This window comes from Salmo trutta, chromosome 22, assembly GCF_901001165.1.
Source record: "Salmo trutta chromosome 22, fSalTru1.1, whole genome shotgun sequence".
Taxonomy (NCBI): domain Eukaryota; kingdom Metazoa; phylum Chordata; class Actinopteri; order Salmoniformes; family Salmonidae; genus Salmo; species Salmo trutta.
Window position 1 is genome coordinate 10818675 of NC_042978.1, and position 21075 is coordinate 10839749.

At 44.6% G+C, this 21075-nt stretch overlaps 1 protein-coding gene across 1 annotated transcript; it reads left to right on the top strand.

Moving 5' to 3' along the window:
* Positions 1-458: 458 nt before the first annotated feature.
* Positions 459-15423, top strand: stil (STIL centriolar assembly protein). The gene is made up of 17 exons (XM_029706549.1): positions 459-968; positions 1276-1361; positions 1494-1601; positions 1871-1986; positions 2264-2451; positions 4393-4649; positions 4761-4844; positions 5063-5149; positions 6951-7101; positions 7701-7810; positions 8091-8211; positions 8356-9333; positions 9442-9571; positions 10397-10628; positions 11033-11189; positions 11487-11806; positions 14013-15423. The coding sequence occupies exons 2-17, from the start codon at positions 1351-1353 to the stop codon at positions 14698-14700; spliced, it is 3738 nt and encodes a 1245-aa protein (XP_029562409.1). The 5' UTR covers positions 459-968; positions 1276-1350; the 3' UTR covers positions 14701-15423.
* Positions 15424-21075: the final 5652 nt, after the last annotated feature.

The window sequence follows — 21075 nt, forward strand, 5'->3', positions numbered from 1 at the left end:
AATAGCCTAAATTCTGTCAGACCAAGCTCTAGTGCAAAGTAAATATTCCATTGCTCTTTCCTGAATATCATCATGACAAGCCTTCAAGCGGGATGGAGCATCATTGTGCATCTGTGAATGGTGGTCATGTTGGAAAAGCCCTTCTGTGACTTGTAATACCTACAAATTAAAAGTGCAATGTGAAAGATTAGGTTTGAAAATGATACTGATGTTTGTGGTTGATTTGATGTGGCATAGTCATTTTGTTTGCCTGCTGTGCTTCTGTCAATAAAGATGGGATGTCTGTGGCATAGCAAAATGCCTGTATGTATTACTGTGTAATCTGGTAAAATTGCGCCCCCTTGTGTTTTTGTTTTTGTTTAATTCAAATGGCTGTCAGTATCAAAACGTAGCTCATCGTTGCAAAACTTGATATACAGTGTAGCATAGCATTATCGCTATTTCATATTCTTTGCAACCTCAACAAGACTCGTGTACTGCATCGCCATTACGATAGAAGGACTGGATGGGCTGAGCGGGTGATATTGTCAGCTCCTCTGATAGGAGCCATGGCAGCCATGAAACGGAGCTTTCTATTGGCTGGATTTTATGCCCCGCCATTGGAACCTGGAAACAGCGCCATAATCAATTACATTTGATTTATCGCGAGGAACGTTTGTGTTATGCGTTTAGCTAGCAATGCGGGAAGTGATTAATTCAATGCGACGCTAGGTTGCTGCCAGGTGAAGTAAAAAAATATTAACGAAACAAAGACCGAGAAAGTGTGGACTTACCGCGGATGTGACTGCTTTGATGTTGTTGCCGAGGAAGTTTTAGTTGAGGACAGCGGCTTGAAGACAGTTCTCCGAACATTTCAGCCGGCCATCACGACTCGGTGGCACGCGAACCCATAAGATAGCTAGTTAACTGGCTACGTTTGGTGAAGAATATTACTGTATGTGCTATGGTCACAAATTGGACTGACATAGGTAACGGGGTGTTAGAGCTAACGTTAGCTAGGTAGTTACAGTAACGTTAGCTAGCTATGCCATTTTCTAAACTTGCCAGGTGGCTAAAGTCCTTTAACTAGCTAGCTGCAGTAGCTAGCTAATGTTACGTTGCCAGCTAGTAACGCTAGTCTTTTGGTGTTGTTGAATTGCATGAAATTGTGCATGGTGTCATGCACACACATTTAGATTTTACCCGGTGTTTGGCCTTGACATAACTATGTCAAAGTGTTGGCCTCAAAGTCATAGCCAATTCTTGTTGACGGAACAACGCCTTTCCTGTCCACAGAAGAGTGCTCAGGTGAATTTGAAAGGCTTGCCATCTCACGTCTTGGACAATGTTTACAAACCAGATAATCTGAAGATGGCAACAAGGTATGTACATGTTTCCTTTGCATATATCAACCCTGGTACATTTGTCATTTATTTCCTAATAATTCCAATACAATAACAATTCCCACTGGGAAGTTTGTCTGACAGTATTTGACAATGTTAACCATACCACAGGTCACCAGAGAATGCGCTTGCTGCCCTCACCTTCCCCAAATCCAATGTGGCCCTATGGGACCCCACACCTAATGGGGATGTGGTTAGCCTCCACCTCTCCTATTACAGGTAGTCTACTGGATTCTTTTTGACAGTGACTACTTAGGATGCAGCACAGTAGTACAGTGGCTTTCTCATCGTCATCCCATCGTCTGTACTGATTTGAGAAATCTTGGCCGGTGTAAGCAATATGTCGGTCTTGCTTTCATCTGCTTAATTCTCTCCAATCAGTTTAGTTGAAAGAAAGGAAACAAGGGAGACTATTGAAACACAACCTGTGATTGTTATTAGATCATGCTCTGCCTTCACTGCTTGAAAACCTGTTTTCTATTGAACAGAAATCCCCGGCTACTTCTTGTGGAGAAAACTCTTCGCTTGGCCCACCGCCATGCTCGACAGAGTAACAAGCCTGAGTTCAGCTGTTACTTGCTGGGGACTATTGCTGTGGATTCTGGTGAGAAGTATTAATTTTTTCATGACAAATATAAAAATTTAAAAAAATGGTAGTTCAATTCTTTTTGACAGTGACTACTTAGGATGCAGCACAGTAGTACAGTGGCTTTCTCATCGCCATCCCATCGTCTGTACTGACATGTTTTTAGATGGGAAATATTTTTTTATACTCATGATGATTTATTGGGTATGCTTGCTGAGTAAGTACTCTTAGGTTTGACTAGTTTATATTTAAACTGCCCTTTGTACCTCTGTTCTCTCTCCACTCTTTCTCCAAGATGAAGAGGGTGTGACTTTGACACTGGACCGGTTCGACCCGGGCCGGGGTCAGCCTGGCTCCTCTGGAAAGGTGCCCACTGCCCTGATGCCCGGGGACGTCCTGGTGCCCTGTGTGCTGGAAACCCAGGGGGTCTCTGCCACAGACACCATGGTTCACTCGGCAGAAGGCTTCCACATATCTTTTAAGGTAACATGAATATGTTAATGTCTGCACTGAAAGTAAATGTCCTCTTAGCACTCATACAACATGTATTGTGTGAAGAAGTTGAAGGTTATGCTTACCAGAATACGAGCAATAACATACACTTATAATTTAACCTTTATTTAACTAGGCAAGTCAGTTAAGAACAAATTCTTATTTACAATTACGGCCTGGGAACAGTGGGTTAACTGCCTTGTTCAGGGGCAGAACGACAGATTTTTACCTTGTCAGCTCGGGGATTCGATCTAGCAACCTTTCGGTTACTGGCCCAACGCTCTAACCACTAGCTGAAATACTTACCGTATTTTCTTACCTAATGCTGTGTTTTCTAACTGGAATTTACATTGGTCCCAACTGTACGTTAAGTTCAACCCACCCTCTTAACTGCCTAATGAGATGGCCCACCTTTTCCGTTGCCTGGATAACAGAAGGAGCATACTCCCTCTACTCCTAAATTGGCAGTTATTGCAACCTGTCGGCAACAGGTGTTGCTAATTACTGAACCCAGGGCTCCAGACTGTGACCATTTAGTCACGTTTTGCTTGATTTGCCTGTTGTGAGTTGAACTTTTAATTGGTCAAATTGGTGCAAGCTGCACTTTCTACCTGGTCACCTCAATCAAAACAACCATTTTTGGGGGCAGATAAAGCCATGCTTTGGTCAAACCGTAAAGTCATTATTCCACAGATGATCTATTCTATTGAAAAGATACTCCAGTGCAGGGGTATTCAACTCTTACCCTACGAGGAATAGATGGACAATTTCTGGGATTTTTTATTATAGCTCATGAAACATGGGACCAACACTTTACATGTTGCGTTTAAAATTTTTGTTCAGTGTATTTAAGTTGGTTTCCCCTCCTTGCTGTTCTTAAACAATTAAGGCAAGGGCTGTTTTTGAATCTAACTCCACTGCTGCCTCTGCCACATTTGTTCTCAACACCAATATGCTGGGTAACTTTGCTATTATGCACATAGCAACATGGTCTAGTAAAAAGCGGCAATTCACTGATGTTTCAGAACTGTGGACAGCGACCACTATCCAACGCGTGAGAAAGTACATTTGTTATAATTGTAATTATTGTTCTTATGTAGTATAACCATGTACAATTTCAGTAGCACATGTTTTAGTGATGGAAGGTGCCATCCCCATGTGCGAATCAGACCGGTGTCTTGTACACCATGATTATTATTTTTTGCTATATGCTCGGCAAAATAAATCATTGTCGAACAACAGCCTATCAACCAAACAATCGACCAGTCGACTAAATGGGGTCAGCCCTAGTAATTAGAACAAGTTGTTTTGCGTCATACGGTGGTATATCGTTATCAGCCAATCAGTATTCAGGGCTCGAACGACCCACTTTAAAATTAGCGATCAACTAATGTGTTTTGAGGTCCCACTTCTGCAGCTGGTGAATTGGCACCAATTTAATTAGGCCTGTATATAATATTAGTGCACGTAAAGATGAAGGCAAATTCACCTCTATTGAACAAAAAAGAATATTCTGGAGCCCTATTTTTGACAGTAAAGTACAACAATATTAGCCTAGTTGACAATCACTGGATTAGGTTGCATATCAAAATATCTTGAATCGTGCGTTCCTGTTTGGACATGGTATTCAATAAATAAGTTATTACTTCTAACATCTCAGTAATCTATTACACTTTTTAATAAAGCATTGTGTATGACTTTATAAGATCACTACTCATTTTCCTATTCTGTGGTGCAGCCATATATACATCTTTTTTTCTATGCGACCAAATCATGGGCTGGTGCCACCAGTAGAACTGAGAAAGTTAGTGGCACCAGTGCCACTAGGGGTAACCGTTAGTCCATAGCCCTGGAACTGCGACCATAGAATGTGCCCAACTTAAACACCCCTAAAACCATGTCGCCATCCTCCCTCCCACCCTACCTGTTCAGATGCTCCAGCACTGCTGCAGCAGCCGGGAGTCCCTGGACCTGTCTAAGCTGCTGGCCCTGCGAGCCCACCTCAGCTGTTTCCAGCAAGGTGACAGCCTGGGCTTCTGCCTACGCTGGGCCGCCACCGCCCTCGGCAACACGCTGGACGCTGTGCCCGTCCGGCCCGTGCCCATCATCCCCACCGCCTTGGCCAGGAACCTGAGCAGCCCGGCCAGCCTCACCCAGCCGCTACAGAGCAGCGCCAGCCGCAAACGAGGGTAAGGATTAAGGACATAACATGGAATAACATTATAAACAAGTCATGCCAATCATTTATGTTATCGCTGTGTTATTGGATAATGAATTCCTCTGGTCTATATTTTGTTCAGCTTTCTGACCATGGATCAAACCCGGAAACTGCTGCTACTACTGGAGTCTGACCCGAAGGCCTACACTCTTCCACTGGTCGGAGTGTGAGAATGCCCTCCATTGACATTATATTTTTCGGCCAACATATGTTATTATTTTGGATGTGCGGGTGGGGCAGGCGGGGGGGGGCGACAACGACTCCATTCATTGGACATAATCTGATCCACAAAAGGATTTAGCTGTTGGGGGGTGTATGTGTGTGCTACCTCATTAGCAGTTGTGTACAGTTTGGTTGACGTGCTTGTGGTGTTGTCTGTGGCAGATGGTTGAGTGGGGTCACCCACATCTACAACCCCCAGGTGTGGGCGTGGTGTCTGAGGTACCTGTTCAGCTCCTCCCTCCATGACAAGTGAGTGGGATGCCCATCTGTTCACATATTGCAAATAGCACTCTGACTGTCATTTCTCACTTGGCCCAAGGTAGCCTGGCTCCATACTCTGTGCTGTAGCCAACTGTTGTATGGTTGTTATCCCATACATACGCCAACGAACACAAGTTGGTTGAAGCACAACTGATGTGGGCCACCAGGCTAGGCACTTTGTAATAACGTTCATGAATAAGCCTTAGTAAATCATTTCAAATGTTTATGAATTGTTATGGTTTCAATGCTTAAGATGGTTTTTTTTTTTTTTTTTTTTTTTTACAAATCATGAAATATTTATTTTTAGTTCATCAGTGCTTATTCATGAAGGTTAGCTGTACAGTGCAGCCAAAGTATTCAGACCCCTTGACATTTTCCACATTTTGTTACATTACAGCCTTATTCTAAAATGGATTATATCATTTTCTTTACTCATCAATCTACACACAATACCCCATAATGACAAAGCGAAAAAGTTTTTTGGGAAATTTATTACAAATAAATAATGGATACCTTATCAAAGAAATTGTCCGTAGAGCTCCGAGACAGGATTATGTCGAGGCAACGACTCTTCCTAGAGCTGGCTGCCCGGCAAAATTGAGCAATCGGGAGAGAAGGGCCTTGGTCAGGGAGTTGAACAAGAACCCTATGGTCACTCTGAAAGAGCTCCAGAGTTCCTCTGTGGAGATGGGAGATCCATCCAAAAGGACAACCATCTCTGCAGCACTCCATCAATCAGGCCTTTATGGTAGTGTCCAGATGGAAGCCACTCCTCAGTAAAAGGCACATGACAGCCTGCTTGGAGTTTACCAAAAGGCACCTAAATTACTCTGAGAGAAACCAGATTCTCTTGTCTGATGAAACCAAGATTGATCTCTTTGGCCTGAATGCCAAGCGTCACAGCTGGAGGAAACCTGACACCACCTCTATGGTGAAGCATGGTGGGGGCAGCATCATGCTGTGGGGGTGTTTTTCAGCGGCAGGGACTGGGAGACTAGTCAGGGTTGAGGGAAAGATTAACAAAGTACAGAAAGATCCTTGATGAAAACCTGCTCCAGAGCGCTCAGGACCTCCGACTGGGGCAAAGGTTCACCTTCCAACAGGACAACAACCCTAAGCACACAGCCAAGACCACGCAGGATTGGCTTTGGGACAAGTCTCTGAATGTCCTTGAATGGCCCAGCCAGAGCCCGGACTTGAACCTGATCGAACATCTCTGGAGAGACCTGAAAACCGCTATGCAGCAACGCTCCCCATCCAACCGGACAGCTTGAGAGGATCTGCGAAGAAGAATGGGAGAAACTCCCCAAATACAGGTGTGCCAAGCTTGTAGTGTCATATCCAAGAAGACTCAAGGCTGTAATCGTTGCCAAAGGTGCTTCAACAAAGTACTATGTGAAGGGTATGAATACTTACGTAAATGTAATAATTCTGTGTTATACATTTGTAAAAATGTCTAAACTTGCCTTTGCTTTGTCATTATGGAGTTTTGTTTATATTGTCGTCATCTCCCCCCATCAATGTAATCCATTTTAGAATAAGGTTGTAACGTAACAAAATGTGGAAAAGTCAAGGGGTCTGAATACTTTCCGAATGCATTGTACATGTGTAGAAGAGGGATTTGTCAGACAGCTCCATTCATGAGATTGCTATCTGCAACGTTACACAACATTTTCACACCGTTGCACTTCAATGGAATACATCAATCAGTGTTCTTATTGGTTCATTTGGGCTACCTTCTCACTTGAAAATGTTTTAATGAACACAGCCCTGATTTATTGTGTTCCAGGGTGATGTCTGAGGGCGGTGCGTTCCTTGTGGTGCTGTACTCACTGACCCACAGGGAGCCAGAGTTCTACCAGGTCCAGCCTTGCAGTGGGCAGCAGCAGGACATGACCTTTCAACTGCTCACCAGCACCGAGTCACTCACTCTCTACAAGGTAGGCACACTTATGCCTGACTCACTCTATCGTTCCAACCTGAACCATGCTTGGACATTTCCCTTTCACATTGAGCTTACCAACATGGTTCCAACAACTATTGTCGATGCATAAGGAGGTCGGTGCAGTTCAGCTTGGTTTGGCTCAGCTTAGTAGTATGAACAGCCCTCTAGTGGCCTTTACCCACTATTACAACAGAATACATCATTTATGGGCCTCCTGAGTGGCGCAGCGATCTAAGGCACTGCATCACAATGCTAGAAGCGTTACTAAAGACCCGGGTTCATTCCCGGGCTGTGCCACAATCGGCCGTGGCCGGGACTCCCATAAGACTGCGCACAATTGGCCCACCATCGTACGGGTTAGGGGAGGGTTTGGCTAGGGGGGCTTTATTTGGCTCATCGCGCCCTAGCGACTCCTTGTGGCGGGCCGGGTGCCTGCAGGCTGTCGCCAGTTGAACGATGTTTCCTCCGACACGTTGGTGCAGCTGGCTTCCGGGTTAAGCTGGCAGGTGTTAAGGATGTCGGTTACATAATTTATACATGGTGGATAATCCACGTCAAAATGAGACTTGATTTTCTTTTGTTCCTTGTCTGCAGGATGTAGAGGTGTCCGAGGGCCGTACTCTGAAGTTTGAGCTCAGTGCCGAGACCCAGAACCGTGAGGCTGAGTTCTTCAGGGAACTGGTGTCCCGTGTCTCCTTAACAAGGTATACAAGCTCTTCTCTCAAGCATCTGCTGTAACAATATTACCTCGACTGGAGCAGTGGATTGGGACTCAATGCTGTGTCTGTCTGTGTGGTGGCTTTTTGTCTGTGTTTTGGGTCACAAGAATCAATAGGTCTTTTGTTATTAAATACTAACTGAACTCATGAGAACGATCCTCTAACAGGATTTTATGACTTCACAGGAATTGCTGTGGTAGATTAGACATCATTAGACAATGAGCTCACCAGTGTTTGACGGTATCTGTCCTCTTCTCTCCCTCAGCCCTGCGTCAGTGGCAGCCTCTCCGCAGGACAGGCTGTCAATCAGCGACCATGACTCTGGAGTGGAGGATGAGGACCTCTCCCCCAGGCCCTCCCCAAACCCACACCCTCTCACCCAGCAGGTCAGTGCTCTCTCTCTCTCGTTGTCTCTCTCTCGTTGTCTCTGTCTCCTTCCTTTTTATTTCTTTCTTTCCCTCTTTGGAATGCTGTAACCATAGATGGCTCTATTTGTCATTTGACGCATATACCATATTTATACTTTTCAGACCAAGCAGGTCCACCCCTCTGTGCCGGAGCTCTCTCTAGTGATGGACGGCAGCTTCCTGGATGGAAAGACTATGGGTCGCCCTCATCCTCACCTCCCAGCTCTGCAGCACAGAGGAAGCGCCCCTCCCTCCCACCAGCTCCACCCCTGGGCTGCCAGACCCCCAGGCCAGGGTCCCACCATCCTCGGGGGCCCCCCTCCCATCAGAAGGCCCCTGACCCCTGCCATGGCCCCCCAGGGCAAAGGCAACAGAAGAGCTTCTCTCACCCCCGGGCAGCAGCCACCACTGTTCCGGCCCCCCTCCTCCAGCAGGAAATCAGCCCCTCCACAGTTCAGGAAGACGTCGTCTGCCTCTACTTCATCCTCCTCCTCTCCAAAGACTGTCTCCTCTCCTAATGGATCAGTCCATCAGGCTAGGCAGTTCCACCCAGCTCCAGGACGCCCCTCTCAGAGAGGGGCCTCCCCCGTCGGAAACTCTCCACAACCCATCCCCAGGCACAGCCCCGGTCCCCCCCCAAAGCCCATGCCCACTCACCAACAGCCCCCAGTCCATCCCAAGCACTTCCACAGCACCCCCAACCTTAACTTGAACCAGCCTTGCGGGTGCTGCTCTTTCCATCCACACGACCATACCCCATTGTACCACCCCAATCACTGGCAGGAGGCCTCAGGGACCCCGGGTGGGCACTTCTGCTCGAACTCTGATAGTAACCCCCCCACCTCTCACCAAACAAACCTTCACTTCAGCCCAGCGTGCCTCACTGGGGGCCCCCCCACCACACACCACTTCCCCTCTCAGGGGCCCTGCTCTCCCAGGGGCCGCTTGGAGCTGCTAGCCCCCGCCTGTCAGAACCAGTGTTGCCAGGCCCAGGCAACCCCCTCTCTCCCTCCCCTGGACGGGCCTATGAACCTCCTAGCCTCTGACGCCTACAGAATCCTGGTGGACCAAGACCGGCAGCTCAAGTTACTGCAGGCCCAGGTGAGGTTCTCCACGGTGTCATTGTGTCATTTTATACAGTGTCTGATATCCACAATCTTAAAGCTTTAGAACAGGGGTTCTCAACCTTTCTTACCCTGTTGATTTCAGATCCAGAAGCTACTTGAGGCCCAAGGGAAAAGTGGGAGCTCATCTCCATCCACTGAGCAGGCAGTCATCCAGACACAGACCTCCCCTGGACAACAGACCAAGAGAAGTGTTAGCATCGCTGTAGGCACAGGTACTGTAGTCATTCATCACTGCTTATACATGGTGGGTAGTCATAGTTTGTCTATCCACTGCATTTTAATCCAATACTAGGCCTGTCACTCGTTTTTGTGTGACAGTGTGACGCTCTAGTCTCCAGAAACACTGTGAAAATCGTATTTCTCACTTATGGTTCATTTGAGATCTACTGAGAACATGGCCTTTTTTTCTCTCCAAGTCTCCTGAAGAGAAAAAGTGAATTCGGACTACCCAGTATCAATACCCAGTATCAATACACCTATGATTACTCTTTTGTTGTGTAACTGTCTTGGAGTTTTTGTTGTTGTTTACTATACCATACAGCGTGTGTTCGTAAATTCACTCTGGTGTACCAGAGTGCGTTCTGGGCGTTCGTAAATTCAGAGCGTTGTCAGATTGTCTGTTCGTAAATTCAGTGTTTCGCGTTCGGAGCGCCCACTGGACGCTCTGGCCAAGGAGTAGGGTTGAACCGAGCATTCCTCACAACGGCAGTCAAGCACCCAAGCTAACTGGAAGTAGCTAGCCAATGTTAGCCAGACACAAACGAGAGAAACTCCCTCTGACCATTTGACTTGCCCTAGCAGAGCTGGTGATCTAGAGTGTTAGTGACTAACTGTGCTGCTGGCAACAATTAAATTACTATTTTTTTTTTACCAATGTTTACTGACCCCGGTAATATTCAGCAGGTGTTGCGCGTTCGTAAATTCATTATTCTGCCCTCTGGCACACTCAGACGAGAGTGCTCTGAAATTGGACTAGATAGCCAGAGTGAATTTACCAACGCACCCTTAGTTGACTAACTTAATCTCTTCCTCTGAAGGTGCCAGTCTGTTCTGGGGCGTCCCAGTCGATGCTCACGATGACGAGGACCGCCCACAGCCAGAGTGGCACAGAGGGCCTGGTGCTCCTGATGGCAGCAGGGCCTCCTCTAGTTGGAGCTCTGGCAGTGCCAACCTTACCCACAGCAGGCACATAGGTGGCTCGGAAGAAGAGAGCGGAGTCAGGGAGGGACGGGTGCCAGGCTCACCAGCCAACCAGTCAACGCACCAGAGGTAAGCAAACGATTGGCTGCATTTCAAACTGAGGGCTTGCTTTTTTGACATCGGCCCAGCCCTCAATTTGAATTGACTGGAAGAATGCAAGAAAGTAAGGGTCGTAGTTCACCACCTAGAACTCAAAGGGGAGTTGACACCATTTTACTCCCTCCATTTCACAAGAATGAGGCTTTAATGGTTGAAAGGAATAGAGAAAGTTTCAATCTGAAACCCACCCACGAGAACATGGCTGATGTGAGGGCTCACCGTATCGTGGATATTTTCACAACTGGTGTCAGACGTGTGATCCCACCAACTGTGACGGCTCACCATCTGAACACTGGTGCCACCTCGTGGCCATTTCAGTTCATTTATTTTTACCGTCCTATGAACCGCATTGTGTTTTTGTTCATTTCCTGCAGGACTCAGTCAGCATTTGGAGACTGTTCTTTCCAGAGTCCAGTGTTGGGGGAGAGTGCCAGCATGTACTACCAGTCCCAGTCTCCACAGAGGGACGGCACCAAGAGTGAGGAGCCCAGGGCGGTGGAGATCGACCAGCGGTTTTATCAGGATCTACTGGTAAGAGTCGTCTTTTATAGGCACTTTCTCCATGTATGTCAACAGAAAACACTTATGAGCACGGCCCCAAGTGAATAGTCTATGTGTTTTGTATTTGCTCCGTCTTTCATTCTGTTATGCTTTATTTTGGGGGAATGTTTCAACAGAATCTAGTATTGCAGTGAAACGCTTAATCCAACATGTTATGTGGCCAGCCTCTGTCCTGTGAGGTCCCTTTTTGACTATCTGTCGCTTGGAACTAAAAGTATGAAAAACGCTTTTACCAAAAAAGATCTGACGTTCTTCATCCTTCCACAGGGCCAAGTGAACAGCCGCCTCCAGGGATCAGTGAACGAGGAGGTCGAAGGGGAAGAAGACCAAAGGACCTCGTACCCACGGCAGGAGAGCCACAGCTTGTCCCCCAGACAAGTGTCCCACTGTCAGTCCCAGCAGTCGTCCCCTAGCCCTGTTCCCGTCAGCTCCCGTCAGCCGGAGCCCAAAGGAGAGGAGCAGCCAAAAGGAAGGGACCAGGTGCTCCACGCCACGCTGCGCCAGCTGCAGCAGCTAGGGGTCAACGTGGACCTGGACTCTGCTGACCCTGAGGGCAAGACCAGGCGCACTTCTGTAGAGAGTGCCAGGTATGTTTGCCTTGATGTTTCAGGTTTACTTGACAATCTTTGCACGTAGGTCATAGATGTAGTAGTCTTATGGTATAACAATAGTGCCATCTAGCAGTAGGACTGGGAAGGAAGTTTGAGACACGGAAAATGGACCTGTTATTTTCAGCGGTGTAAAGTACTCAGGTAAAATTACAGTAATTTCCGGACTATTAAGCGCACCTGAATATAAGCCGCACCCACTGAATTTTAAAAATATTATTTTGAACATAAATAAGCCGCACATGTCTATAAGCCGCAGGTGCCTACCGGTACATTGAAACAAATGAACTTTACACAGGCTTTAACGAAACACGGCTTGTAACAAAAAGAAATGGGCTTTAACGAAGCATGGCTTGTAACAAAAATAAATAGGCTTTAACGAAACACGGCTTGTAACAAAAAATACAAAATTAGCAGTAAACAGTAGCCTACCAAGAAATTCATTGGTCTCCATCTTCCTCCTCCTGTGCACTGAAACCATCTCCTTCGATGTCGGAGTTGAATAGCCTCAGAATTGCTTCATCCGATATTGGATCGTTTTCATTGTCGCTCTCGTCACTTTCATCCGGAGGCAAATCCCCCGCTGAGCCCTCTTCAACACGCAGCAGTCCAGCCTTTCTAAACCCGTTGATGATAGTGGATTTTGACAATGCTCCACGCTGTCAGGACCCACTGGCAGACTTGACCATAAGTTGCTCTTCGCATGCGGCCCGTTTTAGTGAAGGATTTCTCCCCACTTGTCATCCAAGCCTCCCGCTGAACACGGAGCGCCACCTTAAATGCACGATTTACACTGATGTCGAGTGGCTGCAAATACTTTGTTGTGCCCCCAGGAATCAGGGTGACAAAATGACTCTCGTAATCAGAATGATGGGAAGTTTGAGAGCGCTCGATTTAATCTAAACAGTAAACAAAATAGTTGTTTGACCTTAACCCGTTCGGCAATTTCATTGGTCTAATGAAAGCTTCATGCCGCCAAAAAACTGAGCACGTCACACAATGTGAAAAGCGGGAAAAATCCATATATTAGCCGCGTCATTGTTTAAGCCGCGATGTTCAAAGCGTGGGAAAAAAGTTGCGGTTTATAGTCCGGAAATTACGGTACTTTAAAGTACTACTTAAGTAGTGTTTGGGGTATATGTACTTTACTATTTATATTTTTTGACAACTTTTACTTCACTAATTATTTATTTTATTTAACCTTTATTTAACTAGGCCAGATAAGAACAAATTCTTATTTACAATGACGACCTACCAAAAGGCCTCCTGCGGGGATGGGGGCTGGAATTAAAAATAATTAAAAAATATAGGACACAACCCGACAAGAGACTCCACAACACTACATAAAGAGACATAAGAAGACAACATGGCAAGGCAGCAGCACATGACAACACCGCATGATAGCAGCACATGGCAGCAGCACAACATGGTACAAACATTATTGGGCACAGACAACAGCACAAAGGGCAAGACGGTAGAGACAACAATGCATCACGCAAAGAAGCCGCAACTGTAAGTAAGAGTGTCCGTGATTGAGTCTTTGAATGAAGATTGAGAAAACTGTCCAGTTTGCATTCCTAAAGAAAATTATTTATTTTTACGTCATACATTTTCCATGACACCCAAAAGTACTCGTTACATTTTGAATGCTTAGCAGAACAGGAGAAGGGTCCAATTCACACTTATCAAGAGATTATCCCTGGTCATCCCTGCCTCTAATCTGGCGGCTCACTAAACACATGCTTTGTTTGTAAATTATGTCTGAGTGTTGGAGTGTGCTCCTGGCTTTCTGTAAATAAAATGTAAAAAAACAAGAATGGCACAATCTGGTTTGCCTAAATATAAGGAATTTTAAATTATTTTTGATTTTTGATAAGAATATTTTAGAAATTACATTTACTTGTGATACTTAAGTATATTTACAACTAAATACTTCAACTTTTACTCATAGTATTTTACTGGGTGACTTTCACTTGTAATTTTCTATTAAGGTATCTTTCTCTCAAGTATGAAAATTGGGTACTTTTCCATCAGTGATGATGGTTACAGCCATTCTAACATGACAATAGGGGCTGATTCTCGTACTTTCTGGCTCATTCTCATGCAAGTTCGACATCATTACCTTATGCAGAAGTTGTTCCTGCAACTTTGATTTTAAATGCAGCTCCCGTTTCCTTCTCCCCAGTACCCTGGCCGGCATCAACCCAGAGGCGGTCATCAGCAGACTGACCCTCCCAGAGTCGACGGGGACCAGCATGTGGGGCGGCAGCGTGGATCTCAGCCTGGAGGCCAACGCCATCGCCCTCCGATACCTGAGCGACCAGCAGCTCTCCAGGCTCTCTGTAGGGGGAGGGCAACAGCCCCCCAAGGCCCTTCCCAGGCTCAGCCCCTGCACACTGCTCTCAGAGAAGCCCCCAACAGAGAAGAGCGCCACGGGACTGAGCAGTATTCTGTCTCCGAACAACATGTCCTTTGCCACCCGCAAGTACATGAAGAGGTACGGGCTGATAGAGGAGGGGAGTGGGAGTGAGGAGGAGCTATCGGAGATGGGATACACTGTACAGTTCCATGTTCAACAGGAACAAGAAGGGCAAAGAGTGAGGGTTCTGAAAAACATCACCAACGAGTTGCCCCAATCCGACCCTGTCAACCCCCAGGAGCTGCATGCAGACTCTCAAAGCCAGCTACTCAGAGACTTGCGTCCTAAAATGCAGCTTTTGGCCCGCGGCGCCAAACACAGTTTGGAGAAGGAGAATGGCGCCAAACGACGGCCATCTGTAGGAGAAATGCAGAGGGAGTGTCCTCAACCAGAAGGGTCGATGGGAAATTTCTTGGACCTAAGTAGACTTCGACAGCTGCCGAAACTCTTCTAAAGGACCACGGCAAGTAATGCAAAGGGAACTCAAAATGACAAATGAAATGTATTGTCGAAATCCATTGGGATTTGTCAGTTTGCTTGTTTCCTTAGTAAGAGGTTTTTAAATACTTCCATAAATTTTTGATTACACATTTCGTTTTTTTTAATGCCTCTTTATTTTAATCTTCCTGGTGCTCATTGGAATGTATACATTTGTTTGTGACCACTGACGTACAGAGACTGTTAGCAAATCACGACAGTGCTCTTTGTCCTATGAGCAAAATTCTTGTCTTTCTTCTACTACCACTTGGGTGTAGTGTCATGATTTAGCTCTTCAATGGTGGCAGCCAGGTCATTTTATCTATTTTAATTTGAAGTGCTTTTGATTTTCAACATGCCATGGATGCCGATTGTCTGAACTATTGTAAAAGCTATTTAATTTACGTTTTGGCTGTTTATCGATAACCACTATACCCAATCTCCTGGTAATTGATGTGTACCTATTTATAGTCAATGTTGGGATTTTTTAAAAGTCTGATTACATGGTGAGAAAGGCTACATTCATGCCAAAAATGTTTACTTTTCTGTTTTTTTATGTTGTAAATATCTAAGTTTCCTTCATGCTATATTGTTTTTCTTGTGTGTTTGTACATGAAATGCCTGAAGCATTATTTCAAGTGTCTCAACTTGAACTTTCTATTTAAAATTGCCTCAATAAATATGTACCTGATTCATATAAGTTTGTACTTTTTCTACAGATAGTTTTCTTTCTTTTGTGATTTTACATTTGTGTTCTATTTAGTTAGCCCTCTACAGTCCCACCCCAACCCAGCCTTCTATCCCTGAAGTAATTTCACACCCCTCTGACAGACTTCCCACTGTTAACCTGGCATCACCGCTCTTCAAAAAAGATCTAGGCTTATCTACAATAAACAGACAAAAACTAGTGACTTCAATTGTGAAATGTTGCTAATCTGTGCTAGAGCTGGGCTCCTGGTTAAAGATAATGTTGTGGGGGGAAATGGACTATCCTGGGCTCAATGGAAAATGTGGTTAATCACATGCTAACAGCATGTCGGCACAGAGTAAGAGTATAGCTCAGATATAGTCATCCTATACCTGCACCTGTCACAGATTTCTCTTTCTCCATCACATCTGCTTACCAGATCTACGTTTTTCTCTTCCATTTAGTAATGCATGTTGGAGGGATTAAAGAAGAAAAGGAATGCAAGAATAGACTTTTAATGTATTCACACACTTATGAATCGTGAGGTGAAGATAATTGTTCACCCTACAGGGAAGTCTTTCATGTGTGGTTTCACCAGTTGTCATCGTTCTGCAGCCAGGTGCCCTTGTCTAGCACAATGCTGTGCGCCCCGGTAATTTCCCACTTGGCCTTGTAGCGCTGGTCCCCTGCGCCCTCACCGAGGTCCCACACCTCCATAAACAGCATCTCCTCGGGCACCTCCATGAAATCAGAGGTCAGGCCCAGTTTCTGGAGGTCAAAGATCATCGGTGTGGTGGTGGAGTCCAGATACTGGCTCAGGGCGGGGCTGAGGTGATTGGCTGGTGAAGTCGGATGAGGCTGGCGTTGCACACTGCTGCCCAACAGGCCTGTCAAGTTCTTCATAACCTCCAGACAACGAGGTTCTTCCGCTCTATAGGATACACACAGCATGACATAACACCTTGTTCCTGGTCTGGTTCTAAACTATGTGCTGTAGCTAACTCTTCTGTCATTGTACAGTATGGAACCTACCTTGTTTCTAGTCATCAAGGGAAATCGGAGCTATTGAATTCTGTTGGGTCATTAAATTAAAAGATCATACAAGTACCATAATGCAGTATTAGCTGTAATGATATTTACCTAATGTCTGAAGTCTTCCAGGCATCTCCCATGGACTGACCAGGCTGGAGCAGGGCGAGATCTCCAAAGATCTCGGTCGTGGTTGTTTTTTGCTCCAGGGGTGGTGGGGGCAGGAGGTTTGGAGGGAAGTATGGCCAATGATCAGCTGTGCAATCTAACAATGGACCAGACTGGAGAATAAGTGGGTTCTCCTTTTGCGGAGAATGGTTGGTTGGGTAAAAAGGCTGGGCCTTACAGTCTTCAACAGAAAGGTGACCAGGTGACTCTTTGTTCAAGGTATTACTTGAGATCTTGCTGCTTGTTGATGTTGGAGTGTCATTTTTCAATGTCTCAGGTGCTTCATTCTTTGTTGTGCTTGATCGTTTGCATGATCCATTGACTGAAGTGTTTTTCCCAAGGTCAGTCAATTCAATAAATTCAGTCTCTTTGTTCTTTCGTTGTTTTCTTCCATTTCTTGTCCTGGTTTTGGTCTCATTGGTGCTACAGCAGCACACAAAGCAAAAAAAACACCAACCTCGAAACCATTTCTTAATTGCCTTCTTCATTTTCAAAAAGGATAATGAGAATTTTACATTAAAAATGTAGAATTGGAACTAACAAACAGGTTTGCATGGTAACGGTAAACATTCCAAATCATTTAACCTTTGTGACATCGATATGATAAGAATTAGAATTATATATTGACATTAAGTTCTAGTAAAATAATTCTCCTCTTGCAGTTTTGTTTGAATATCGTACCAATGAATTCAGACCCCAAAGGTGATACCCCACATCTGATGTCGAGGCATAATTGACATCATGACATAATCAACATCACTAGGGCACCCCTCGCTTACTGGTGTTAAATCATTGTAAATGAATCATTTGATTCAATGCAATTCCCCCTCCTGCAAATCAAAAAGGTTATCTGTTCAGCTTTTTGGTCTCTGGATATGCCTCTAATATTCTCAACTCCAGAACACTTTAAAAAAAAACATAATTTGTCAACATATTGTGGAAATACAGAAATACATTGGATTTGAAAAAAAATCATCAACCGGTACTGTTTTCATCTCATTTCAACCAGCTTTGTAAACTTTGAAGTTAGGGTAAAACTTAAACTTAATTACATTGATTTAACCTGACTAACATGCAGTGGTGTAAAGTACTTTAAAGTACTACTTAAATATCTTTCTTGGGTATCTGTACTTTACTTTACTATTTCTATTTTTGACAACTTTTACTTTGCTACATTCCTAATGAAAATAATGTACTTTTTACTCCATACATTTTACCTGACACCCAAAAGTACTCATTACATTTTGAATGCTTAGCAGGACAGGAAAAGGGTCCAATTCACACACTTATCGAGACAACACATGGTCATCCCTTCTGCCTCTGATCTGGCGGACTCACTGAACACAAATACATCTTTTGTAAATTATGTCTGAGTGTTGGAGTGCGCCCCTTGCTATCGATACATTTTAAAATCAAGAAAATGGTGTCGCCTGCTTTGCTTAATAGAAGGAATTTTAAATGATTTATACTTTTACTTTTGAAACTTAAGTATATTTTAGCAATTACATTTACTTTTGATACTTAAGTATATTTACAACTAAATACTTCAACTTTTACTCAAGTAGTATTTTACTGGGTGACTTTTACTTGAGTAGCTTTCTATTAAGGTATCTATACTTTTACTCAAGTATGACAATTGGGTACTTTTTCCATCACTGCTAACAGGTTGTTACATCAATCTAATTTCAACATAATCATCAGAACTATGTATATGTTGACATTTTGTTGAAAGTTCCACATAGAATTGTGGGAAACATCCACACAGCATGATGTTGCCATTCACCGTGCTTCACCGTAGGGATGGTGCCAGGTTTCCTTCATACATGACACTTGATATTCAGGCCAGAGTTCAGTCTTGGTTTCATCAGACCAGAGAATCTCTACGGCTTGGTTTTTGCACTGACATGCACTGTCAACTGTGGGACCTTATATAGAAGTGTGTGCCTTTCCAAATCATGTCCAATCAATTGAATTTACCACAGGTGGAAACATCTCAAGAATTATCAATGGAAACAGGATGCACCTGAGCTCAATTTTGAGTCTCATAGCAATGGTTCCGAATACTTATGTAAATAAGGTATTCTTGTTTTTTATTTGTAATAAATTTGCAAACGTTTCTATAATACTGTTTTCACTTTGTCATTATGGGGTATTGTGTGGCTATAACGTAACAAAATGTGGAAAAAGTCAAGGGGTCTGAATACTTTTCGAAGCCACTGTACATATATATATACTGTACATATATATATATATATATATATATATATATATATATATATATACTGCTCAAAAAAATAAAGGAAACACTTAAACAACACATCCTAGATCTGAATGAAAGAAATAATCTTATTAAATACTTTTTTCTTTACGTAGTTGAATGTGCTGACAACAAAATCACATAAAAATAATCAATGGAAATCCAATTTATCAACCCATGGAGGTCTGGATTTGGAGTCACACTCAAAATTAAAGTGGAAAACCACACTACAGGCTGATCCAACTTTGATGTAATGTCCTTAAAACAAGTCAAAATGAGGCTCAGTAGTGTGTGTGGCCTCCACGTGCCTGTATGACCTCCCTACAATGCCTGGGCATGCTCCTGATGAGGTGGCGGATGGTCTCCTGAGGGATCTCCTCCCAGACCTGGACTAAAGCATCCGCCAACTCCTGGACAGTCTGTGGTACAACGTGGCGTTGGTGGATGGAGCAAGACATGATGTCCCAGATGTGCTCAATTGGATTCAGGTCTGGGGAACGGGCGGGCCAGTCCATAGCATCAATGCCTTCCTCTTGCAGGAACTGCTGACACACTCCAGCCACATGAGGTCTAGCATTGTCTTGCATTAGAAGGAACCCAGGGCCAACCGCACCAGCATATGGTCTCACAAGAGGTCTGAGGATCTCATCTCGGTACCTAATGGCAGTCAGGCTACCTCTGGCGAGCACATGGAGGGCTGTGCGGCCTCCCAAAGAAATGCCACCCCACACCATGACTGACCCACCGCCAAACCGGTCATGCTGGAGGATGTTGCAGGCAGCAGAACGTTCTCCACGGCATCTCCAGACTCTGTCACGTCTGTCACGTGCTCAGTGTGAACCTGCTTTCATCTGTGAAGAGCACAGGGCGCCAGTGGCGAATTTGGCAATCTTGGTGTTCTCTGGCAAATGCCAAACGTCCTGCACGGTGTTGGGCTGTAAGCACAACCCCCACCTGTGGACGTCGGGCCCTCATACCACCCTCATGGAGTCTGTTTCTGACCGTTTGAGCAGACACATGCACATTTGTGGCCTGCTGGAGGTCATTTTGCAGGGCTCTGGCAGTGCTTCTCCTGCTCCTCCTTGCACAAAGGCGGAGGTAACGGTCCTCCTGCTGGGTTGTTGCCCTCCTACGGCCTCCTCCACGTCTCCTGATGTACTGGCCTGTCTCCTGGTAGCGCCTCCATGCTCTGGACACTACGCTGACAGACACAGCAACCTTCTTGCCACAGCTCGCATTGATGTGCCATCCTGGATGAGCTGCACTACCTGAGCCACTTGTGTGGGTTGTAGACTCCGTCTCATGCTACCACTAGAGTGAAAGCACCGCCAGCATTCAAAAGTGACCAAAACATCAGCCAGGAAGCATAGGAACTGAGAAGTGGTCTGTGGTTACCACCTGCAGAACCACTCCTTTATTGGGGGTGTCTTGCTAATTGCCTATAATTTCCACCTGTTGTCTATTCCATTTGCACAACAGCATGTGAAATGTATTGTCAATCAGTGTTGCTTCCTAAGTGGACAGTTTGATTTCACAGAAGTGTGATTGACTTGGAGTTACATTGTGTTGTTTAAGTGTTCCCTTTATTTTTTTGAGCAGTGTATATTGGGTGGTTGATGTTATGTTGAATTTCATATTTAATAAGACATTTTATTTGACCTTGTTTCAATGTTGATAGTAAGATGGTAAGTTTGAATCAATGTCATTGCTTCAATGTCGTGCCATCAACCTAAATAAAGATGTATATTGAAATAAAATTAGAAGCCAACATTGACTCCTACTGGTTCATGAGGGGTAATGCACTTCAGTCATAACAAGTCTACCATCCAGATGCCTACCTCTGGAAACAAGCTGTGCTTCATTCAGCTGAGCTATTATATTTAGACATTAATCAGCTTCCATACTCATTTGGGTAGACTACCGAAACATTGACTAGTTGAAAGTAACTCCTCTAACTGTTCTTGTACAAGCTGTATGTGAAAGTATATTCAAAGTAAGGTTGGGTTTGGTTTATGTAGGCTACATGGACATCTGATTTGCCCAAAGGACACCATCATTTCAACATGAAGCATGGTTGATTGGATCTTTGGAAGTTTAGAAGTAGTTACCACTAGCCCTATAATTAGAATGCCAAATTCATTAAGTTAATAATAAACTTTAACGTTTGGATATATGTTATTCATAATATTGAGTATATATACTATCCAAGC

Excerpts from the sequence above, each read along its gene's own strand:
- stil (XM_029706549.1), top strand. Across the intron at positions 2,452-4,392 it reads GCTTCCACATATCTTTTAAG|ATGCTCCAGCACTGCTGCAG; the intron begins GTAACATGAATA and ends CTACCTGTTCAG. Across the intron at positions 10,629-11,032 it reads AACCAGTCAACGCACCAGAG|GACTCAGTCAGCATTTGGAG; the intron begins GTAAGCAAACGA and ends CATTTCCTGCAG.